Source organism: Pelodiscus sinensis, chromosome 17 (genome assembly GCF_052426305.1).
Source record: "Pelodiscus sinensis isolate ZL-2025 chromosome 17, ASM5242630v1, whole genome shotgun sequence".
Classification (NCBI taxonomy): domain Eukaryota; kingdom Metazoa; phylum Chordata; order Testudines; family Trionychidae; genus Pelodiscus; species Pelodiscus sinensis.
In genome coordinates this window covers 30,412,209-30,433,357 of record NC_143068.1, presented here as the reverse complement: position 1 = coordinate 30,433,357, position 21,149 = coordinate 30,412,209, and the positions used below count along the sequence as shown (strand labels likewise).

Genomic DNA, 21,149 nt, shown 5'->3' with positions numbered 1-21,149 from the left:
CTTTGGGAAGTTGAAGGTGGCTCTCAAATCCCTTCTCACTCTGCTCTTCTGCGACTAAACCTTCCCAAATCCCTCAGCCTCTCCTGGTAGGTCATGTGCTCCAGCCCCTTCATCATTTTGGTTGCCCTCCTCAGAAGGTGGCCAACACTAATTTCCTTCCCATGACTCAGGCCCCGACCCTGCAAAGCTTTAGGCAAGCAACCCTTATTCACGTGAGTTTAAGATCCCACAGGCCTGCTTCTGCAAATTGTCTTGTTTGTTCAAAAACGTGCTAAGGCAGCCTACTGGTTTAATTGTAGTGGTCTGCAGAGCCATTTGGGAAGCGTCCATTTGTCTCCTAATCACTGTCTCGTTTTGCACAAGGGCCACCGGGGACTGAGAATGCAGCAGAGGCAACATAACAAGCCCCTGAGGTTGGGGAAACGTTGCAATGCTCCACATCGGACCAGTTAAGGTGGGCTGAGTCCTCAGGGAGTCCCATCCAGAACTCAGTTGGGTCTCTGATGCCAGCCCTCAAGCATAGGGGCAGTAAGGAGGAGCAGAAATGGAAGTAACCACAAAGCTTCCCCCGCGGATGCAGATAAACCCATGTGGGCTGGGAGCAAATGATCATCGTGGTTTTCAACATTAAAAAATTCCCAGGTAGCAAACTTCACAAGAGAGCCTCCCTCTGGGTGCCCACAATGGGGCCGTCACATTCAGTAGCCATACAAAAGCTCTGTTTGATCATGACAGGAGGGGAATATGTGTTTGACCGGGTGTTGTTTGGGTTTCACCAAAGATGTCAGCTCGAGGCACGGGGGTGTTTGTGTGCAGATGCGGGTGTTTGAAGGACACTGGTATAAGAACATTGTGTGTGTAACAGGAACATCTGAAGGTTGATGCTGAATCACAGCTGGCACCGAATCTGCACTAAACTGACTAAATAATATTAGTCAACTATTGTCCAGGATTTTTAATAGACTATTTTATACAGATTTTATGCCTCATTGTGTACCCCGTTTAAGGAGCTAGCTGAATGCTTCAGAAAGAAAGTCACAGCCATTTATTTGACCAATGTCACTGACCCTTCAAATACAATATTAAAAGAATATTTTTTTCTCTTACTTACCATCATGTGGGCCTCGTCTTTGTTCCATTTCTGGGCAAAAGATGCAAAATTGCAAATCAGCCTAGTAGTATTTGCCTTCTTAGCAATGCTTGCCATGCTGATCCTCAGGCATGTCTTTGGTCTGTGCACAGGTTGGAGCTCCGAACCTCTGGAATGCGGATGAAACCGCGGGGAATGGTGGGATGTGCAGTCAGTCCTAATAAGCCAACTCTTGCTTGCAGCTGTTGCTTGCCATGGTTTTTCTATAAGCTGAGCCATGACATGAATCTTCAAAAAGTTCTTCACAAGGGCCATGTCTACACTAGGAACCTATTGTGAAATGACTCAATTCGACTTAAGAACTCCCGGTTTCACAAATTCAAACCTGCGTGTCCTCACTATGGGGAAGCATTGGAATGAGTCCGAGGGAAACTCCGTTAATGCGGACGCGCTACCTTAGAGCCCCCGGAAGCGCTCTGTGGAGCTGCAGGAAGCCTGGAAGCGAATTAGTTCAAATTAGTGGCATCCACATTATTCTGAATGTACCAGTTGGCAATTCGCGTTATTCCTCATGAAAGGCAGGAGTACAGAGTTCAAATTCTGCTGCCTCTTATTCCGAAATAGAGGCCTTGGTGCGTGGACGCACGCGCTTAACTAATTCAAGCATGGGGGGGTTATTTTGGACTACGGCCCTAGTGCAGACCAGTGCAGTGCTGAAAATGCATTGTCTGTCTACTTGTTAGGCAAGGGACTATTACATTTCTTATCGCCTTTTAAAATATGTTAGGAGTCACTGAGTGAATGTTTGTGTTCATAAAGATGAAGGATTTATAGCTCCTGATAAAACCAGCTCTATATGTAAGTGGGGGGAAGGAGGGACAGGTCCCGCTATTGAGGGGAACTTTCCTGGCGTCCACACTACCTCAGAGAAATGGGCCAGTGAAAGGATCTGAGTCCTCGCTCCCACTTCCTTTACCCAGAGGCCTCCCTGACCATGAGAGCTCCCCTCCCACTCTCCTGTGTAGCACAGTCGTGGTAACCCCAACAAGGCTGGGCCCAGGATTTCTGGGGGGCTCGACTCCCACCTTTTATGTGCTCCCCCAGGGCAGGGGCTAAGGCACCTCCACGCTGGGGGGCTCTCTCTGCACTGGACGCTGGCCTGACCCATTGATCATTGCGTTGAGTTCAAAGCACATACAATTTATTAAGCAGCAATCGATATAAAAAAAAGAATAAGGAAAAACGGGAATGGTTAATGGAAAACCCATTCCTCCGCTCTGTGGCAGGGGGTTCACACGCAGCATCTGGACAGTTCACAGTCTGGTCCTTGTAGCTCTCAGGTCTCCTTCTCAGGCCCTGGCTTGCGGCAGGGAGGCTGTAGGTCAGACACTTGTTCTGGGTGGCAGGACCTGTCTTCCCAGCGTCTGCCCCTCCCCAGACTGGTCTGCCAGGCTTCTTGCCTGGTGAAGTCTCTCTGCACTGGGCCTGTACCCAGGGTCCCCACCCTGCTCTTCCCCCGCATCCAGCTCCAGCTCCCAGCTCCATCCTTGGCTGCTCTGCCTCCAGTTCCCAGGTGGTTTCTCTGGCCCAGCTCGGATTTGCTCTCTGTGCTCTGTCTTGGGATCTCCGGCTGCAGCTCCCTCCCTAGCATGGATCTGCTCTCTGGGCTGTCTCTGCCTCTCTTTGGCTGGCCTGGCTCTGCTCCCCAGCTCTCTGCTCTCACCATTACGCAGCCCTGCTCTGTCTAACCTGGAGAAATCCAGCTACACGGAGGAGGGGATCCCCCAGCCTCCTAACTCCCTCAATGGCCTGCCCGCCCTGTCAATCAAACTGACCTGGCGTTGGCTTCTCCCCATTGTTCCTGAGCACTGTCTGCCTCAGGGTCCTGATTTCTCATTGACCCTTCCCCTTCCTTTTGATACTGGGGCTAGCCTGCCAGAAACGCCCACTGAGTTTTAGGAAGGGGCCAACCATCCTCTCACACATAGAACAGCCAAGCAATTCACAAGATTTCTCCATGGAAATCTGCTAATGTACCCCAACACAGAACTGACTCTCCTCTACTGTATGAGCCAGAGGCTGCAGACATGCTCCATCCTCAGCTTCCGACCTGTCCAATAGTCCCTCCCTGGGTGCTGCTTTTGTGAGATGGATAAAGACTCACTGGAGTCCAGATTGGCATCACCCAACACATTTTACCTGTGACCTACAGCTACCTATGCTGCGTTTGTACAGCACCTGGCACACTGAGGTCCTCATACTGGATTGCAGCTTCTAGGAGCCAGGGTAATTTAAGCCATAAAAGTCACACTGGGATCCAGAACACCCAAAGTTAAAGATCAAGACGAGGATTGTCAAACTTCTTCATGGGGTCAGCCAGCTCTGGAGAGAGTGACTGTCTCACAGATCCCCCTCCCCTCACCAGTCTGAGATTATATGGGCCATTCCCCTCCCATTTTCAATCGCAGAAAAGTCTGTGGCCAGCAGGAAGCATTTGCACACCCACAGCTCCCAGAACATAAGAACGGCCAGACTGGGTCAGACCAAAGGTCCATCTAGCCCAGTATCCTGTCTGCCGACAGTGGCCAATACCAGATGCCCCAGAGGGAAGAATCACAATAGGTAATCCTCATGTGATCCCTCCCCTATCACCCACCTCCAGAGAAACAGAGGCTAGGGACCCCTTCCTACCCATCCTGGCTAACAGCCATTGATGGGCCTAACCTCCATGAATCTATCTAGCTCTTTTTTGAACCCTGTTAAAGTTCTAGCCTTCGCCGCATCCTCTGGCAAGGAGTTCCACAGGTTGACTATGTGCTGATTGAAGGAAAACTTCCTTTTGTTTGTTATAAACCTGCTGCCTATTGGTGACCCCGAGTTCTTTTATTGTGAGAATAAGTAAATAACTTTTCCTTATTCACTTTTTCCACACCATTATAGACCTCTATCCTATCCCCCCTTTGTCTCCTCTTTTCTAAACTGAAAAGTCCACGTCTTTTTAATCAATCTTCAATGAATTCCAGGAGCCCCTGAATTAAGAACCTGTGGCTGGTTGTGCTGCCTACCTCCTACTCCTATAACTCGATACCTGACAGCTCACTTCTGGCATCTTAGCCCCCCTGTCTCATCTCTGCTTGCACTAGTGGTAAAGGGACCTGAAGCAAAAGGGCACTGGCTGATTCAAAGTCCCTTTCCGCATTCCACTGTTCAATGAGTATTAAGCTGACATGTCTCTGTAGTCAGCTGAACCAGGTCAGTTTTCAGGCCTGACTCACTGCTGGAAGTATTGCTTCCTCAGTCATTGGTCCTTTGCCTGTGATATCACCATCACCAGCTGCTGTCTGTGAGCGTGTCACTGTTTACAGAGACAGGCCGCACTTTTGTAAATGTCATTCTGCCATTAACCAAGTCACAAGCTGGCTCCCGCTCGCCTCGGTTTCATCAGTGATGTTTCCTGGGGCACCCTCATGCTTGGTTGCCCTGCTTGCTGTTTCTCTTCCCTCGTTGTGTCCCTGATCCCGTAACCTCACCACCAACAGCGCTAGGGAGCAGAGACGTGTGGAACGCACAGGAATCCCTGCTTGCGTGCCCTTGCAAAATGGGATAGGCATGTACTTGGGGATTTGTTCCACGGTGGATTTGTATCTCTGCTGCCAGCAATGGGCAGTGTTTTGTGCTGCAAATCCACCCACCGGACAAAGGTGTGAAATGTTTTTTTAGGCGAGATGACAAACTTCTGCCAGGAATAGCAGCCTCTCATTTCAGCAGTGGAGGGAGGGAAAGACGGGGGAGGGGGGGAGGAGAGAGGGAATGGAGCTAAAAATTAAAGAAATGTCACTTTTTTCCCCTTGAATCTTTTGGTGACAGCTTTCCTTGCTGGATTCCCCAGCAGTGATGAGTGTCATTAGTGCCTTGAGATGCCAACCAAAATCAGAGCCTCATTATGTTAGGCAGCGCACATAAAATAAGCAAGAGAAAGCCCAGGCCCCAAACACCTGAATACTCTAAATTGGCAAGATAGACGGTGTGTCTACACTGCAGGTTTTTTCCAGAAAAACAGCCGTTTTTCTGGAAAAACGATACATGTCCACACTGCAATTACATTCTTTCCATAGAAAGTCAAAAGAATGGAGAGGTTTTTCTGACAGCGGCAAACCTCTTTCTATGAGGAAGAAGCCTTTTTCTGAAAAAGCTTTTTCGGAAAAAGGCGTGTGTGGATGCGGAAGAGAGTGTTTTTTCGAAAGAAGAGGCTCCAGGAAAAAGCACAGGTATCCTGGTGGCCACTCAGTAGGCAGTAATCACAACTGAAATGCGAGATAGCATCCAATCAGTGTGCGCGCTAGCTTTCAAAAAAGCACATCACTTTTCGATACGTTTTGGCAGTGTGGACGCTCTCTTTCGGAAGACGTTTTTCTGGAAGGTCTCTTCTGGAAAAGCTTCTTCCGAAAGAAGCCTGCAGTCTAGACATAGCCAGAGAGGTCACACACACACACACACACACACACACACACACACACACACACACACACACACACACACACACACACACACACACTTCTAGAACTTTCTACAGTGTTGCCTAGACTTTCTCTGTTTTTCTGGGTGTTTGCTCCAGCTCTCTCCCTCCTCTGCCCTCCAAATCTCATCAGCTTTGCTTTACACCCTCTTTCTTACCCTCTATACACCCTGCCCCCCTCGCTCCCTTTCCTTGGGTGTATCCCACCCTTCTCTTTTCTTTCCCATTCCGCTGAACCTGTCCTAATTTCACCCACTCCAGAATAAGATGTTGAAGTACCAGGATGTCTGCTTGCCTCTACCGCACTATTCACTCTGATGGTGCGGTCTACTCCATCCCCCACTGCCTGTCCCATCGGATTATCTTGTGAGCTTTCTAGAGCAAGGACTGTCTGCTCCTCCATTTGTACAGCACCCCAGCACAACAGGGCCCCATTCTTAGTCAGTCCTGGGACACAACCATAATCAACATGATGAACAAGAAGAACAAGGTGCAGCAATTTCCCAAAGGTCACATGCCCAGTCAGTAGCAGAGCCAAGCATGGAATCTGGGTCTCCCAGCCCTCAGCTCCCTGCCTTCTCACTAGACTCTACCTCCACTATTTTTGTCACAGGCGTCTAGAAGGAGAGGTGATCTCTCTGGTTTCAAACCCGAGTTTTAAAACTTTGAACAGGGCAATGATTTCTAAATGTCACGCTGCATTGAACGTTTTCGTGCAATATCAAGCAGAAATAAATGGTCCGGAGGCTATAAAGTCCAGATTTTTACACCTGCAAAACTAATCAGCACACATCTTTTCTGTGGCTATTAATATAATCACCATGGTAATACATGCAACCACAGTAACAGTTATATGCAAATGACGAAGTTGATACCTAACTGGCTCTTTGCATAAATGTGGGTGAAAATTGTGTGTGCAATTACAGTCACAGAATCAAGACTCTGCCGGTGTAAGATCCAAATTTCCCAGGCTTTAAATTTGCATGTGAAGATTACAGAGGTGTGTGTAAGGCATAGAATCATAGAGGACTAGAACTGGAAGGGACCCCGAAAGGTCTTCAAGTCCAGTCGCCTGCCCTCACAGCAGGACCAAGCACCATCTAGATCATCCCTGATAGATGTCTGTCTAACCTGCTCTTAAATATCGCCAGTGTTGGAGATTCCACAGCCTCCCTGGGCAATTTATTCCTGTGTTTAACCACCCTGACATTTAGGAAGTTTTTCCTAATGTTCAATCAAAACCTCCCTTGCTGCAATTTAAAACCATTGTTTTTTGTCCTATTATCAGAGGCCTAGGAGAACAATTTTTCTCCCTCCTCCTTGTAACACCCTTTTAGGTACTTGAAAACCGCTATCATGTCTTCTCTCAATCTTCTCTTTTCTAAACTAAACAAACCCAATTCTTTCAGTCTTCCCTCAGAGGTCATGTTTTCTAGATCTATGCATGGGTATGCATAGCTCTGATAATCTTTGTAAAGTGATTAATCCACACAAATAGACTGTACATCCAAAACCTTGGGCTGATTTTGCAAACTCCAAATAGATTTTATTTGTAGGTGCGAGTAATGGGGCCTCCAGAATTATTATTACTAGGTTAGAGGCTATTTTTGAACATTTGACCTAAAATATATCTTTTCAAAGTGACCTTTTGCTCCTCCCACTGTATGAATGTCAACAGTGCCTTGGACACATATTGATTCTCATCCTCATATCTTGGTTTCCAACCAGAAAGAAAAGATGTTGGGTAACTGGGTAACAAAATGGCAAATGAAATTTAATGTGGATAAGTGTAAAGTAATGCACGTTGGAAAAAATAACCCCAACTATATGTACAGTATGATGGGGGCTAATTTGGCTACGACAAATCAGGAAAGAGATTTTGGAGTTATTGTGGATAGTTCTCTGAAAACTTCCACACAGTGTGCAGTGGTGGTCAAAAAGGCAAATAGGATGTTAGGAATTATTAAGAAAGGGATAGAAAATAAGACCCAGAATATTTTACTGCCCCTGTATAAAACTATGGTACGCCCACATCTTGAATACTGTGTACAGATGTGGTCTCACCTCAAAAAAGATATTTTGACCTTAAAAAGGGTTCAGAAAAGGGCAACTAAAATGATTAGGGGTTTGGAACGGGTCCCATATGAAGAGAGGTTAAAGCAACTGGGACTTTTCAGTTTAGAAAAGAGGAAACAAAGGGGGGAATATGATAGAGGTATATGAAATCATGAGTGGTGTGGAGAGGGTGAATAAAGAAAAGTTATTTATTAGTTCCCATAATAGAAGAACTAGAGGACACCAAATGAAGTTAATGGGTAGCAGGTTTAAACCAAATAAAAGAAAGTTCTTCACACAACGTGTAGTCAACCTGTGGAACTCCTTGCTGGAGGACGCTGTGAATGCTAGGACTATAACAGAGTTTAAAGAGAAGCTAGATAATTTCATGGAGGTTAGGTCCATAAAAGGCTATTAGCCAGGGGATAGAAATGGTGTCCCTGGCCTCTGTTTGTCAGAGGCTGGAGAAGGATGGCAGGAGACAAATCGCTTGATCATTGTCTTTGGTCCACCCCCTCTGGGGCACTTGGCGCTGGCCACTGTTGGTAGACAGGCTACTGGACTAGATGGACCTTTGGTCTGACCCAGTACGGCCATTCTTATGTTCTATGTTCTTTTGTACTGGGACTCAGGAGATTGGCTTTCAGTCCCCAGATCTGCCACGGGACCCTAGGCCACTTACCTAATCACGGTGTGCCTCAGTTTCCCCAACTGTAAAATGATGGCACTAAAATACTTCCTTTCTCCTGCCTGTAGTCTGCGTTGCCTATTTAAATTGTAAGCTCTTCCAGAAAGGGAATGTACAGTGCCTAGCACAAAAAGACATCTTCATCTTGCCACCACTGTAACTTAATAAGAACGACAGCTAACATACAGGTGAATGGCTCTGACACCAATTAAAGACTGAGGCTGCCTCACAGTCAAATAGTGCCCCCCCCCCCCATCCTCAGTTCTTCTACTTATTTGGGGCATTAATTATTTTACACGCGGCCACCATCTGATGATGAAACTTTGCTCACCCTCTGAGTTCCCAGCATCCCAGTGTTGGAAGCAGATTGTTCCTGGGCATAGAAAATCCCTTGGAAACTGAACCTTGTCAGCTAACAGGCAAATATTTGGCGACAAAGCGTGCGTAGCAGCAGAACTTGATTTCAGGGTCAAATCGTTTTTGCAGCAAATTGTTCGCCAGCTACAATGTTTATTGTCACCACACTCTGGCAGTTTTGACAGTGCCCATCAAGCGGAGCTTGACAATCTATGCGTGCCGCGGCTCCCTCGTTGTGCTGGGAAAGTGAGGCACCACGGGATGGGGTAAGTGACTTCCTACAGAGGCAAACAGTCCAGAGATAACTGGAGAGCTCCCCCTCTCAAAGGAGGGGCCATGCCTGTTGGGAATTGTTTAGGATGTGCCTCTTCCCTCCCCACTATTCCCTGGGGGGGAAGAAAGGCTGTGCGTCTTCTTCCCTCCCCGTTATTCCCTGGGGGGGGGGGGAAGAAAGGCTGTGCGTCTTCTTCCCTCCCCGTTATTCCCTGGGGGGGGAAGGCTGTGCGTCTTCTTCCCTCCCCGTTATTCCCTGGGGGGGGAAGGCTGTGCGTCTTCTTCCCTCCCCGTTATTCCCTGGGGGGGAAGGCTGTGCGTCTTCTTCCCTCCCCGTTATTCCCTGGGGGGGGAAGGCTGTGCGTCTTCTTCCCTCCCCGTTATTCCCTGGGGGGGGGAAGGCTGTGCGTCTTCTTCCCTCTCCGTTATTCCCTGGGGGGGGGGGGAAGGCTGTGCGTCTTCTTCCCTCCCTGCTATTCCGGGATGCTGGGGCATGCATGTGCTCTTCTCCTCCCCATGGTGGGGGTGGGGGGCATAGGCACGTGGCCTCCTCCCCCCACTGCTCCCAGGGATGGGGGGTTGGAGCTGTGTGTCTTTTTCCCTCCCCACTGTTCTGGGGATTCTGTGTGCTCTTCCCCTTCCCATGGTGGGGTGGCACATGTTCGGTGCACTGCTCTTCCTCCCGTCCCCGTGGTGGGGGTGGGGCCTCAGCAGAAGGGGCAGAGCTGTAGGCGGGGTTGGGGGCCTGCCTCCCCCTAGAAATTTCTCAAGTCTTCTCAAATGGTCTCTGTTGCAGATGGCATGATGGACACCTCTCCTTTTAGAAGAGTATAGACTTACTGCTATTCTATGTCAATTATTCATTGGTCTTCCCATAGCACACCTCAATCAGTGTTCCCTGTAAGTGAAGCGCTTGGACTCAGGAGAGATTCCAATGCAGCTCTGCTGCTTAGCAGAGTGCCCACAGCCGGCAGCATGTGTTTCTAGTGGTGGTGCACATCCACACAGACCTCAGTGCACATAACAAAATGTATTCCGCGCATGGATGGAAAAAATTAAAGGGAACATTGCCCAGGACTCAGTTGTGCTAGCTGCTGTACAAACATGGAAGAGAAGATGGCCCCTGCCCACAAAGAACTTACAATCTAAGCACAAAACAAGAGACAACAGAGACATTCAGACAGAAGGAATAGCACAGGGAGAAAATACTGTCCAGCAGACTAAGCAGTAGTCTCTGCAGACCAGCACCCAAACCATTGCCAAGTTTTTCATAAGTATCATGGCAAAGCAGAGTTTTAAGGAGGGATTTGAAGGGAACAGTGAAGTGGCTTTGCAGATATTCACCAGCAGCCCTGCCCTTGCGTTAGGAATAGCATGGGAGAAAGCACAAAGGTGCACGTCTGAAAATGTGACCAGGAGGCAATAGAGTCTGATAACCCCAGCAGATCGGAGGTGGAAGTCGGTCTCTTGCTACTGAAGGAGAGATGACAGGAACTGCGGGCTAAGGTGATGAAGGGGAGGTCTTTGGAAGGGAAGACAAGTAACTCATATCTGGTGTGACAGAGAACAGGAAGTCAGGGGAGGATGCAAAAAGAGGAAAGATGCTACTTCCTATGAGTCCCAATCTGTGTCTTGACTATTGACTATACCCAACTAGAGCTGACACCAAATCTTGTCTTAGTTGTGTTCCTCCAGGACTAAGGTTATTTTAGTTGCTGATAAAACTGCACTTCAGCAGGATGTAAAACTGAGCCCTGGGGTCACAGTGATGCCCATAAGGCATTGATATTTATTTTCAGGAGTTTTGATATTTCTCTTGACCCATCTTGGTATAATTCTCAGGTGCAAGTCATCCAGGCTTACTGCTGTATGTGTGTATATGCATAATTACACGCCAAGCGTGAATGTAATAAATCCGAGACCAAAGTAAAAAAGAATGAAAGTTTGGGATTGTTTCACGGCACTGGCATGTTGCAAGGTGCTGGCTGAAATTCCATGTATTGTGAGTAGCTGCTTATTCTCATATTGTGCTTTGAAACAAACCCACACCAGGTTGCGCTCTCTACAATGTGAAGGTTGGATGAAATTTGCCACTGAAATTTCTTCCAGATCTTGCATTTCAACAAAAAGCAGACATATAAAAATGAATTTTTCACTGAGTTTTCCCCCTGACTAGTTCCATTCATCAGCAACGTGGCCTCCCCAAACATGTCACAGAAATGTTTCTGGACTACGCATTCTCTGTTGCTTTGTGTTCATCCATCACTTGCCAGGCAAAATTCTGCAGTCTGCGACATTTTACTGTCAGAAGTCAAGAGCAGAGACAGTAAGATCTGGCCCATAAAGGCTCCAGATATGTTTGAGTAAATGTGGAAATGTTTGGTCCAACACCTGTCCAGTTTATTTCTTCTTTAAGCTTACTACTTATCTGTGCAAGACAAGCCATTTTGGAGTGCTCCTGTATTTGTTTATGGGCCTTAGATAGCAAATATTTTAAAAAACCCTGATTCATCTCTTGTGTTTCTCCTGACATACATCAATTTGAACTCTCCTCCATGCATGAAATGCAGGCAGTAAGTGAAGGGAAGTGACCTTGGTAAATCTCCGGCCACTGCAGCTGCCCGGGGAGTGAGATGGAGAAGGAGGAAGGCACTTTGCTGTCTGCCATTAAAGCCCCAGGAGGCTGAAGATGAGAGAAGGACAAAAGTTTCAAATTGCCAGGACATAATTGTGAAAGTCATTTTGCAAGAGCCGAGCCTTTCACAAAGGCACTGCTCATCTGCCAAAGTGGGGCTGGAAAGACAATAAAAGGACAGGATGTTCAGCACCGAGGAAGCCACCAACATAAAGAAAAGTGGTTGTAGTAGATTAAAGAGGATGGTTTCTTTTTCTCCCCATTCGGATACATTAACAGCATTTGTCCAATTGGAATTTATTTGAGGTCTGGTTCTTCCACCCTTTCTTATGCTCAGCTTTTCAGGGAGTCCCCTTGCAACGCAAACTGCCCCTTCTGCAGTTAGATACGACTCAGATGGAGTATCGGTGGCAGAACTGGGCCAGCTGTTGGACTTTGGTTTTACATGTAATCTCCATTTTCTGATTCAAGTCACTGATGACTTTATTTCGTAACCCCCCAAGGCTAATGGAGGATCATGGAAGCAACAGTGCACTTAAAGATGCCAAAGTGGAGGGGGGGCAGGGGTGAAGGGAATCTGCAAAGCTTTTTCCCTCCAACCTTTCCCCGCCAATGAAATCTGGATTAAGAAACTGAGCTTCTTTAAACAAAGGGATCAGCGAAAAATCTTGGCCAAAGAGGACATTAGTCTCTTGTTTGTTATTCTTTGGTAACCTTTATACCATCCCCACTGCTCCAATAATAAAAACAAAAATAATAATAACTCCCCCCCCCCCCCCGCCAGAGTTGCATCCTGCTGGGATAAATTGCCTTAAACTCCCCTTCAGTGAATATCAGCTTTGTCCCTGCTCCTTATTACTGTTGCCACCTGTCCCTCAAACTGCGGGCTCCCTCCTTCCATTTCCCAAATTACCCAAGATGTGAAGAGAGGAGCTTGAGTGTGTGTGTGGGGGGGGGGGTGCCCTCTCTCTCTGCCTACCTCCCTGCTCCTAGGGCTTCCAATTCTCTCCCTTGCTCCCGATGGTCTGCGGGTATGGTTTGCCTCCTGACAATCGGGCTTTGTGTTGCGGGGGTTTTGGAGAGAGCCAAGGGGTCCACCAGACAAAACACTCAAGACCAAGAAGAAAGGGTCACCTGCTTTCCATGTCAGCATGCTGGGCAACAGGTCACCTGGCCCACAGAAAGCCCAACCCAACCGGGCCATAAAAGTTCACCGCTGCCCTACATAAACACACCCGTTTTATCTTTAGGAGTTAGTGGTAACTCAGTTCCTCCCCCTCTCCCCCTCCATCTGGGAGGCCCAGGAAAGGGCTCCTCCCTGGCCTTTAGCCAGTTTTCCCCAGCTGGGATCAGTTACAGCGAGACCATCTGTCCCTTAGAGGCAGGACTGCCCTTTACAGTTTGGAAACAGCCAAGATCCCCTGGCCTACATACACACACATCATCCACATACCCTGTACTTTACCAAAGCATAACATGCACTACCCAGTGAGAGAAACCAGGACAGACCCACAGAGACAGGATGAAAGAACCCAAATCTGAAATGAAATGTCTGTGTCGAAGACCCCCAGCGGGCCAGGTGGATCTGTTTCAACAATGTGCGCGTTGGCAGCAGGCACGTAAACTTCCGCCTCGGTGGAGAGGGCCATAGATCTCCAAGTCCCACCTCCACCTCCTCATCTACATGTTTTGTTGTCTTTAAAGTGCTACCAGACTATTGTTTTGAAGTGTATCCTATACAGATTAACTAGGGTACCCCCTGAAGTTTCTAAGACTGGTGTCACTTTAGAAAGCCCCCCTGTTTGGATCAGGCAGATGCCTCTATACTAATTGTGCCTTTAAAGCAGAAATGGCACCAGGACGCTTAGAGGAGAGGGCAGAGGACACCCCCACACACAGCAGACTTTGCTTCGGAACTTGGGGCTGCAAATCTATAGCCTGTGGCTGCTTACACGGGGCACCGCTGCGCTCCAGCCAAAAAGCTCCCTTGGTGGGGAGTTTGCACTTGGTTAGCAAGAACACGCTGCGCCCCCGGCGCGCATGCTCAGCCCGGGGCGGCAACTTCCCATTGTCTCCAGCCTGAAGAACCATTGTGCGCTCTGCAGACCTGGGATTGGCCGCCGCGTACGCAGCATGGATTTGTAATTAGCAGCTCAGCGAGCTCCTATTGGCCAGGCTGCCTCTCTCTGTGGGCCTCTCAAGCACATAAGTTTTTGCTCTGGAGTGTAACTTTTTGCAGGGATGAAGTAACTTCTGACTTGAGCTGTTGTGTTTTGGTTTTTTTTTTCCTGGCGGGGAGGCGGTGGCTAATTCGCTAGCAAGGATGAAGCTGTGTGGGACTTTCCTTGGTTCGTAAAAGCCTCTCTCAACTTTTCTTGCCTTCTGTGACTTTTGGTTTGTTTTGTTTTCCTTCCTCGCAGCTTCCTAGCCGGTCTCTTCCGCGTCTGTGTTACATGTCAATTTCAATGCTCCAAGCAAAGAGAGTCTGTGTGAAAATGACTAACTTCAAAGCGTGCCTCCAATTTAATCTTTTTTCAAATGTATGTGGCTCAGAAAGGAAAATATGTCGAGGGGGAGGCCAGGAACAAGCCCTTAAAAAAATCCCTCTCTGGCCTCTCCTCTTTTGAGGATGTGTCCGTAGAGATGTTCCTGAATACATTTCCATTTTAAAAGTAAACCTTCACTTCTAGCGTTTAGCAAGTGCCAATCTGATTTAAAAAAAAAAATCTCGTTGTCAAAAAAAAATTGACACGGCTAAACTCGATTTCAGCTGCAACAGCTTTTAGATCTAAAAACACGCTTACAAAATAGGAGAAAATCGGTGTGACTCTCACCTTTGCTTGCTGAAAGTAGATTCCAAAAATAATGTTTTTTTTTTTTTACCAGGTCTTCTGTGTATTGCCAAAAAAGGGAGGGAGGGAGGGCGAATAAGGGCTCTTTCTCTGTTGCTTTCTCGGGTTGTTTGAATACAGCTTTGGCCAGCCTTCTCAGCTTTTGCGTATTAGGAGATAAATGGGGGAGGGGAGTAGGTCAAATATAAAGCTGACTGAAGCCTGTTAGATGTTGAAGTGGTGTGCCAGTTATGGTTTCTAAATGCCATGTCGAAAAAGCAAGGTTGTTATGTAAAAAAAAAAAAAAAAAATTCATGGGCCTGACAAGGAAGCTGATGCTTTCCAAAAATTAGTAGCAGGGTGTGTGTGGTGGTTTTTTTTTCTTAAGCTTCCAACTGCAAACTGAGACAAAGACGTTTTCTAGAAACCGCCGGCTCTGAAAAGTTTTTGTGTGTGTGTGGCGGTGTTCCATCTGCCAGGGGCCTACAGTGGGCAGGGCTTTCTTTCCCCAACCCTTCAGCTGTCCCATATACAATATTAATGCTGGCCACTTCTATTCGGCAAACAGCGCTAATTGTAGTCTGAGGCATTAAGGCAGCCGGCCCATCTGCAATCGAAGCTTTCAGAAAGAAACAAGAAAAATCTTTCACCCCCCAGCTGGCCACCGTAGAAATTGGTGCCAATTATAAATGCACCAAGTTGGAGACCCGAAGTACTTGGAAAGAGGCTTTAAGAAGCAGTAAATTGCAGCTTAGCATTTTGCTGTGTGGATGTACACAAATAATTACATTTGGATCTTAAACAGCCTTAGACTTATAATTCAGGTTTTAAATGACTCATGATCCAGCTTTTAAATGAGAGAGGATAAATATAATCCATTCTGTTTTTTTAATCTTTCAATTTTGTAAGATCCTCAAAATGAAACGGGTCAGTTTCAGTTTGCAGCCTCTAAGGTTCTAATGATTCCCACTATCCATTCTGTTTCAAAGGAAAAGAACCGTGTTTCCTCTGTCAAAGTGGCTACTGAAAAATCAGAAATAACATTTACAGTTTTAAAAACCCAGGGCATTGGCATTCTATGCTTCTCGGTGTGACGTGTCGATTAAAAGAAAACAAAGACTGTCGCCTTTGCAACAGCTTTGCTTAGCTGTGATCGTGACGTTAGGCGCTTTCACGAGGGCGGGTGTTGCTAACTAATGGATAGCAGCAATTGCCCATAAAAAAGGACAGGAGCTGTCCATTTCACTAGTGCTGATTGTCCAGTGGGTGCCTGCATTTGCTTCCATTTTTCTCGCTTTCCGGCGGCTTTTAAAAGTTGAAAACTTCGTCTTAAGTCGCCCGACCCATTATGTGTGTTGCCGAGTGTTTTAACGATACATAAATTAAGCATGTAAGCAATTTATCTTCGTTTTAGACAACAGTGCTAGGTTTAAAAGAACAATAACAACCTCCATGTTTTGTGTCACGTTAACAATAATTTAGTGATGATAACGATACATTTTAGCCTTACGCTGTCTAAATCTAGGTGGGCTGGTTTGGGGTTTACAAGTTTGGAAACTGCAAAGACTCGGCGGGGGGGAGGGCGGAATAAACAGCGGAATTGCATAACTTTAGAGTTCCAGGATACATTTTAGAAGTACACTTCGAGGTTGGGTGCGTGGTGTGTGCATAAACTACACAGCCGCCCTTTTTCTCTTGTTTTTTCGTACTATCTGCCTTGCTTTTGTTTCCCAACTTTTAGCGTGAGGTGTGGGAATGAAATAGCATTCAAGAGTCGCATCCAGCATTGTTCACAGAATGAAGCTGATCCCGCCTGATTCCTCCCTTTGATTCTATCTTGAATGCCGAACAATGAAGATGTAGTGTAGCACCAGGCCTGCTGCCTAGAGATAAGAGTTTAATAGAATTTCTGAATGCCAAAGGTTTAGGATGTAAGAGATCCCTGTCCTCGCAGCATGTCCAAAGGAGATAGAAAATGGCTTTTCAGGAACACTCTCAGCTGAATTCGTCCTTTTATGTTAATGGCTTAGGAGCTCAGGCGAGAACTACTGGCTGGGCCTGCATCATGGAAAAGGGCATTGTAAGAGTTATTCTCCCCCCCCCCCCCCATACTCTCAACGTTCTATGGTTAGAATGTTGTTACAACCCCTCCATTTTAAATAGGTAAAGTCATTAATAACAAATAGCGGATATTCCAAATAGGTAAATAAGGACATGGGCTTTGGTCGAATAGTAGGGGGTTGGGGGATGGGTGAGAAGTGGGGGGAAGGATTATTACTCTGGGGCTCCTAGCAGTACCCAGGACGATCAAAGCCATTGGGTGTGGATGGGGATAGGATGTGGGCCCATGATGACACCTCCCGGCTTAATGATGGATTCTTTAGTAACTGACAGTTATTGACTTCCTCTCTCTCGCGCGCACACACAGGTGCCATAAAGATGGGCACAGGCGAGATGCTCCTTTCTGCAGCGTGCTGAGGAGGGGAGAGGGCAGAGAATAAATGATTTGAGGGGAGTGTTTGACTATGCTGAGGTTGCAACTTTTGTCTGTCTGCTCTTGGCTTTTCTGACCTTATGGGGCTGAACTAGGGTATCGGTTTGGCTCGGCAGAGACTCGTGAGGCGTAGGGATGGGGGGCTATAACCCTCCCCCCCCCCTCCACACACACACCACCACTTCGGTCCCCCAGCTCTGCACCCGAACCCTGGCCCGCTGAAGGCTCTTAGGGGTTTCTAGTCCCTTGGTGTGCTGAAGCGTGTCTTCAACCATCTCCATTAAGATGACAGGCGAGAGGGTAGGAAAGGCAGTTCTGATCCGTTCTCCCAGCGCTCACCTCTTCTTGCAGTAGGCTCCGCTTTCCGCCACGCTTTTCAAAAGTGCCAGTCGACGCCTACGAAAAGTGCCAATGCCCCAGCCCCACAAAGGGGAGATGGGCTAAGATTTGTCCTTCCCTGCCCACGTGGGGTCTCTGATAAGAGCCGGTCTCCTCAGCATGTCAGTTTCATACCACTCCTCCTCACCTTCTCCCCAGGCTGCCACCTTGCTAGGAACCCAACAGCCTGCGGCCAGCATGGGGGGGGGAAACATTCTGATGATGATCGGAGGTGGGGGGGGGGGGGTGAAGGGGAGGAATCTATTTCCAGGAAGGCTTCAAAGAAGAACTGATCCCGATCTTCTCTTCTCCCCCCCCCCCACCTTCAGCAGAGAGTGGGGGGGGGCCTTTCCAAGGCAGAAGGAAAGATGTAACCATTTGAAACCTTCTTCACTTTTCCCGTCTTGGGGGGAAGAGAGAAGTTGAGGAGTGGGATGGGGACTAGGGACTTTCTGGGAACATGGTGTGGTGCTTTTAAGAAAGAAATGTCCATATTTCAACTGGCCCTTGAATATGTACACCGGTAACAGGCAGCACTTCCTGTTTCCTAGAGGCGATAAATTTCCCAGTCTCTTCTTTATGATGATAGGTCATCTTCCTAACCACCAATAAATATTGTAAAGTACTATCGCTGTAGCTATGCTAACCTAGGGCATCTGTCATTCCCTGGTTGTTGCTATTAGGAATTATTGGACTGTACCATCAGCCGAGAATACACGGGGGGAGGGGAGGATGGCAGCTGGAGTATTCGCAGCCCTTCTGTGTGCGTGGCGTAAAAGACGCCCCAACTACTCTGCATATTAATTATGAATCATCTGGGGCCAAATGGGGCACTTTCTGTTGGCTCTGGCGGGGGAAGGGGAGGGAGGCGGCGGGTGGGAAGCAGCGCCCAGTTCTCTCTTCCGTCCCAAAAGTCAGCAGTTCCATCTTTTTTCCCTCTCTCTATGCTCTCCTGTAAATTTATTTCACCTCGGAGAGTAAACAGATATATTGCAACCCCAAGGGTTCATGGGTAGTGTATTTACAAAGGGAAGGCGCACCAAGCCCCCTCTGTGCCATCTCCATTAATGAGAGCGGTCATTAAGTAAATGAGACATCGCCTGTAGCAGGCTTAAGAGTTCACACACTAAGGAGTATCCGCGATTTAATTGAAACCAACAAACCATCTTACACGCGTGTTACTGGTGTAGGCAAGCGGGCAATCCTCCAACAACTCTTCTCTTCTTCTCTCCCCCCCCCCCCCCCCTCACCTCAACCTCCTCCCTCCCCCCATGTAAATTTCATGATTGCTTTCCGTGATGTCATGTTGAAAAGGGCCAGACAATAGCTGAGGGGAAAAGGTAAGTCAATATTATGTTCTTTCGCTGACAAAGGCAGATAATGCTGGCGTTTTTCACCTTGGATGGGAACCGAGGAGAGGGCTCTGGGAGAACACGGTGGATGTCCACAGAGGCAGGCTTTGCTCCGGGAGGCAGGGTTGGTGGGTTTAAAATTACGCTGGAGAACCGAGGGGTCTTGCTAAGATGACGAGTCTCCTCTTTTTCTCTCGCCTTCCGAGACTCGCGTGGACATGTTTTTGCTTCTGACTGAAGAGCGCTTTAAGGGGGGGTGGGAGTGGGGGCCGCGCCTAGCGTCGCTTTGAGCTGCGAAAGTTTGCGACTATTTCTGGAAGAGGGGAAAGCAGCAATGCCCGTGGACCTAGGGATCTGTGGATGCTCCCCAGGCGGAATCACTATGTCTTTATCAGAAGAAGCTGTTTAAAGAGAGAGGAAAACAAGGCAAGCTTCCTAGTTTCTTGCTCGGGGATCTCTTGCGTGGTAACCTCCAGTCCAAGGTACTGAAAAGGAAAGGATGCTGAGACTGCTGGTTCTTTCTGGGGTTGTGAGCGCTCTGGTTTTATTTTCTTTTTTTTCCCTCCCCCCTTCAAACTACTGAAGGGAATGGGGGGACCTATTTCGTTCTTGTTTGCTTTGTACGAAGGATGCAAGCCAATGTCTTAGGTCTGCTCTTAAATCATTCATGAGCTTTGCTTTCCCCATCGCCCCCCTTCAACTAAGTGAAGAGAACTAGTTTTAAAAAACAGGAACCAGCCTGTGGGGAAAATGGCAGGTGTTTAAAAGCAACTTTGGTGTTAAAAGCTCCTGGGTGGCTTGTTCGAGGAGTAGGGTTGTTGTGGGTTTTTTTTTTTCCCTGACTACTTCCCACTTCTCTGTGAATAGCGATGAGACAGGAGGCAAATGTGCCATGTTTGTTTTCGTGCTCTGTTTACCCCGAGCAATCGGAAGGTTTGTTTCTAGCTAGCTTGGATCAGAGGCTGTGCTCGTAGGGTCCCTTTTAAAATAGTCACCCAGGAGGAAAAGTTTTTAAACCCCCCGCAAAACGTTGGCACAGCAAGTGGAAACGGTGCCTCAGCCCAGTTTGCTGAGTGGCAAGGGCTGTCTCTCGAGTCCTTTCCCTACCTCCAGAGCAATCTCTCGGGGCAATTTAGAGAGCAAAACCGCGGGCACGTTCAAGGGGCTTTCGCTCCAAGTGACCTGCCCCAACAAAAGAGCAAGTCACAATAAGATGGACATGAACCACTGAGCAGAACGGATACCTAGAGGCTGGAGGCCTTTGTGTTGTGACTCATCAGGATATTAGCTTTGAAATCCCCCCTCCCCGCCCCGGTTCTGAAGCGAACTGTTCGCTTCGAGCTTGGAACCAGGACCTGCCCGGCTCTCCCCTACTTTTTCTCTTTGACTTTCTGAGCATTAGTCTGTAGTTGTAGGGGACCGCCATTTCCACATCCTGGAGGGGAGGTCAGAGCACGAGCTAACCGTGTTCCTCGTCCGTCCATTGTTGGCTCCTCTTTGCTTGTCTTCTAATCCTTCCCCCAGGAAAGGCAATTTCAGGCAAAGTACCTCCTCCCCATATCCCTCTGCCGGTTCTTTTATTTCTCGCCCCCCCCCTCTCGTTGGTTCATCTGCTGTTTATTATCAGCTTTTTCCATATGGTCACTTTAATTAATGGCAGACAAAAGGGGGTGGGGGGGGGAGAAATCCAGGAATTAGAGTTTATAGTGGTTGTCGCCGAGGCTGTCATAGAAACCAGCAGCGGAGATGCCGCCTGTGCACGTCTTTGTATGATGCTGTTTATTGTTCCAGGGGCAGCGCGCATTGCAGCGGGGGGAGAAAGGATCGAACCACCGGACACGGTGTTGGTTGGTTGTGAGCTCTAGAATTCTAGGGAAGTTGGTAGTTGTTAGGACTGTCACACGGTGTGCCTGTGCCTGGTGGAGGCCGGGAATAGGTGTGTTTGGTGGTTGTTAGGGGTTTTTTTTTGGGGGGGGGGTGAATTGAAATCTGAAGGATACACAACAGTGGAGAAAAGAGGGGCGCTGGGAAGAGCTATTCCCTTCTTAGGGGAACTCTGGAAAGTTTGATGAACGTGCAACCAACCCAGGCTTGCTAATTAACGAGAGAGCCCAGTGCGCTCTATAAATAGCCCAAAGTAGCTTATTTTGCTGGTCGGTCAGGTATGCTCTTACGCAAGCAAGCAGCCCTGCTCTTGCGGAATGGGTGTGGGAGGTTTCGCTAGGGCTGGCTGTGCTCTTGGAAGGAGCCAGGGGCTCGACTCCCTGGCTTAAACTTAGCCCAAAGTGCACGCACAGCAGCTCCTCCTACGGGCTCCCTGGGGTCTCTTATGGGATTCCTTTGAATGGGGGGTATTGGTCACACTGGGGATAACGTGTCAAGACCACACGGGTGTTGATCACAGTAGCGCTGCTGCCCTTGTGTCCCTCCCCGCACAATTGGTTTGCGTGGCGAGGGGGCTTGTAAGCGACCCTTTGCGC

At 48.1% G+C, this 21,149-nt stretch overlaps 1 protein-coding gene across 8 annotated transcripts in view; it reads left to right on the top strand.

Moving 5' to 3' along the window:
- The first annotated feature begins 13,772 nt into the window (after positions 1–13,772).
- The window catches only part of MYT1 (myelin transcription factor 1), a 141,388-nt gene continuing 134,011 nt past the window's right edge, over positions 13,773–21,149 (top strand). For 5 of the 8 annotated variants that reach the window (XM_075901027.2, XM_075901024.2, XM_075901023.2 and 2 more), the window contains exon 1: positions 13,774–13,962. In XM_075901027.2, the coding sequence (XP_075757142.2) occupies positions 13,938–13,962 (25 nt within the window). In that variant the 5' untranslated portion in view covers positions 13,774–13,937. Of the gene's footprint in view, positions 13,963–18,658; positions 19,152–21,149 lie in introns of those variants that run through there. The other 3 variants (XM_075901026.2, XM_075901022.2, XM_089769733.1) reach the window with 2 other exon arrangements.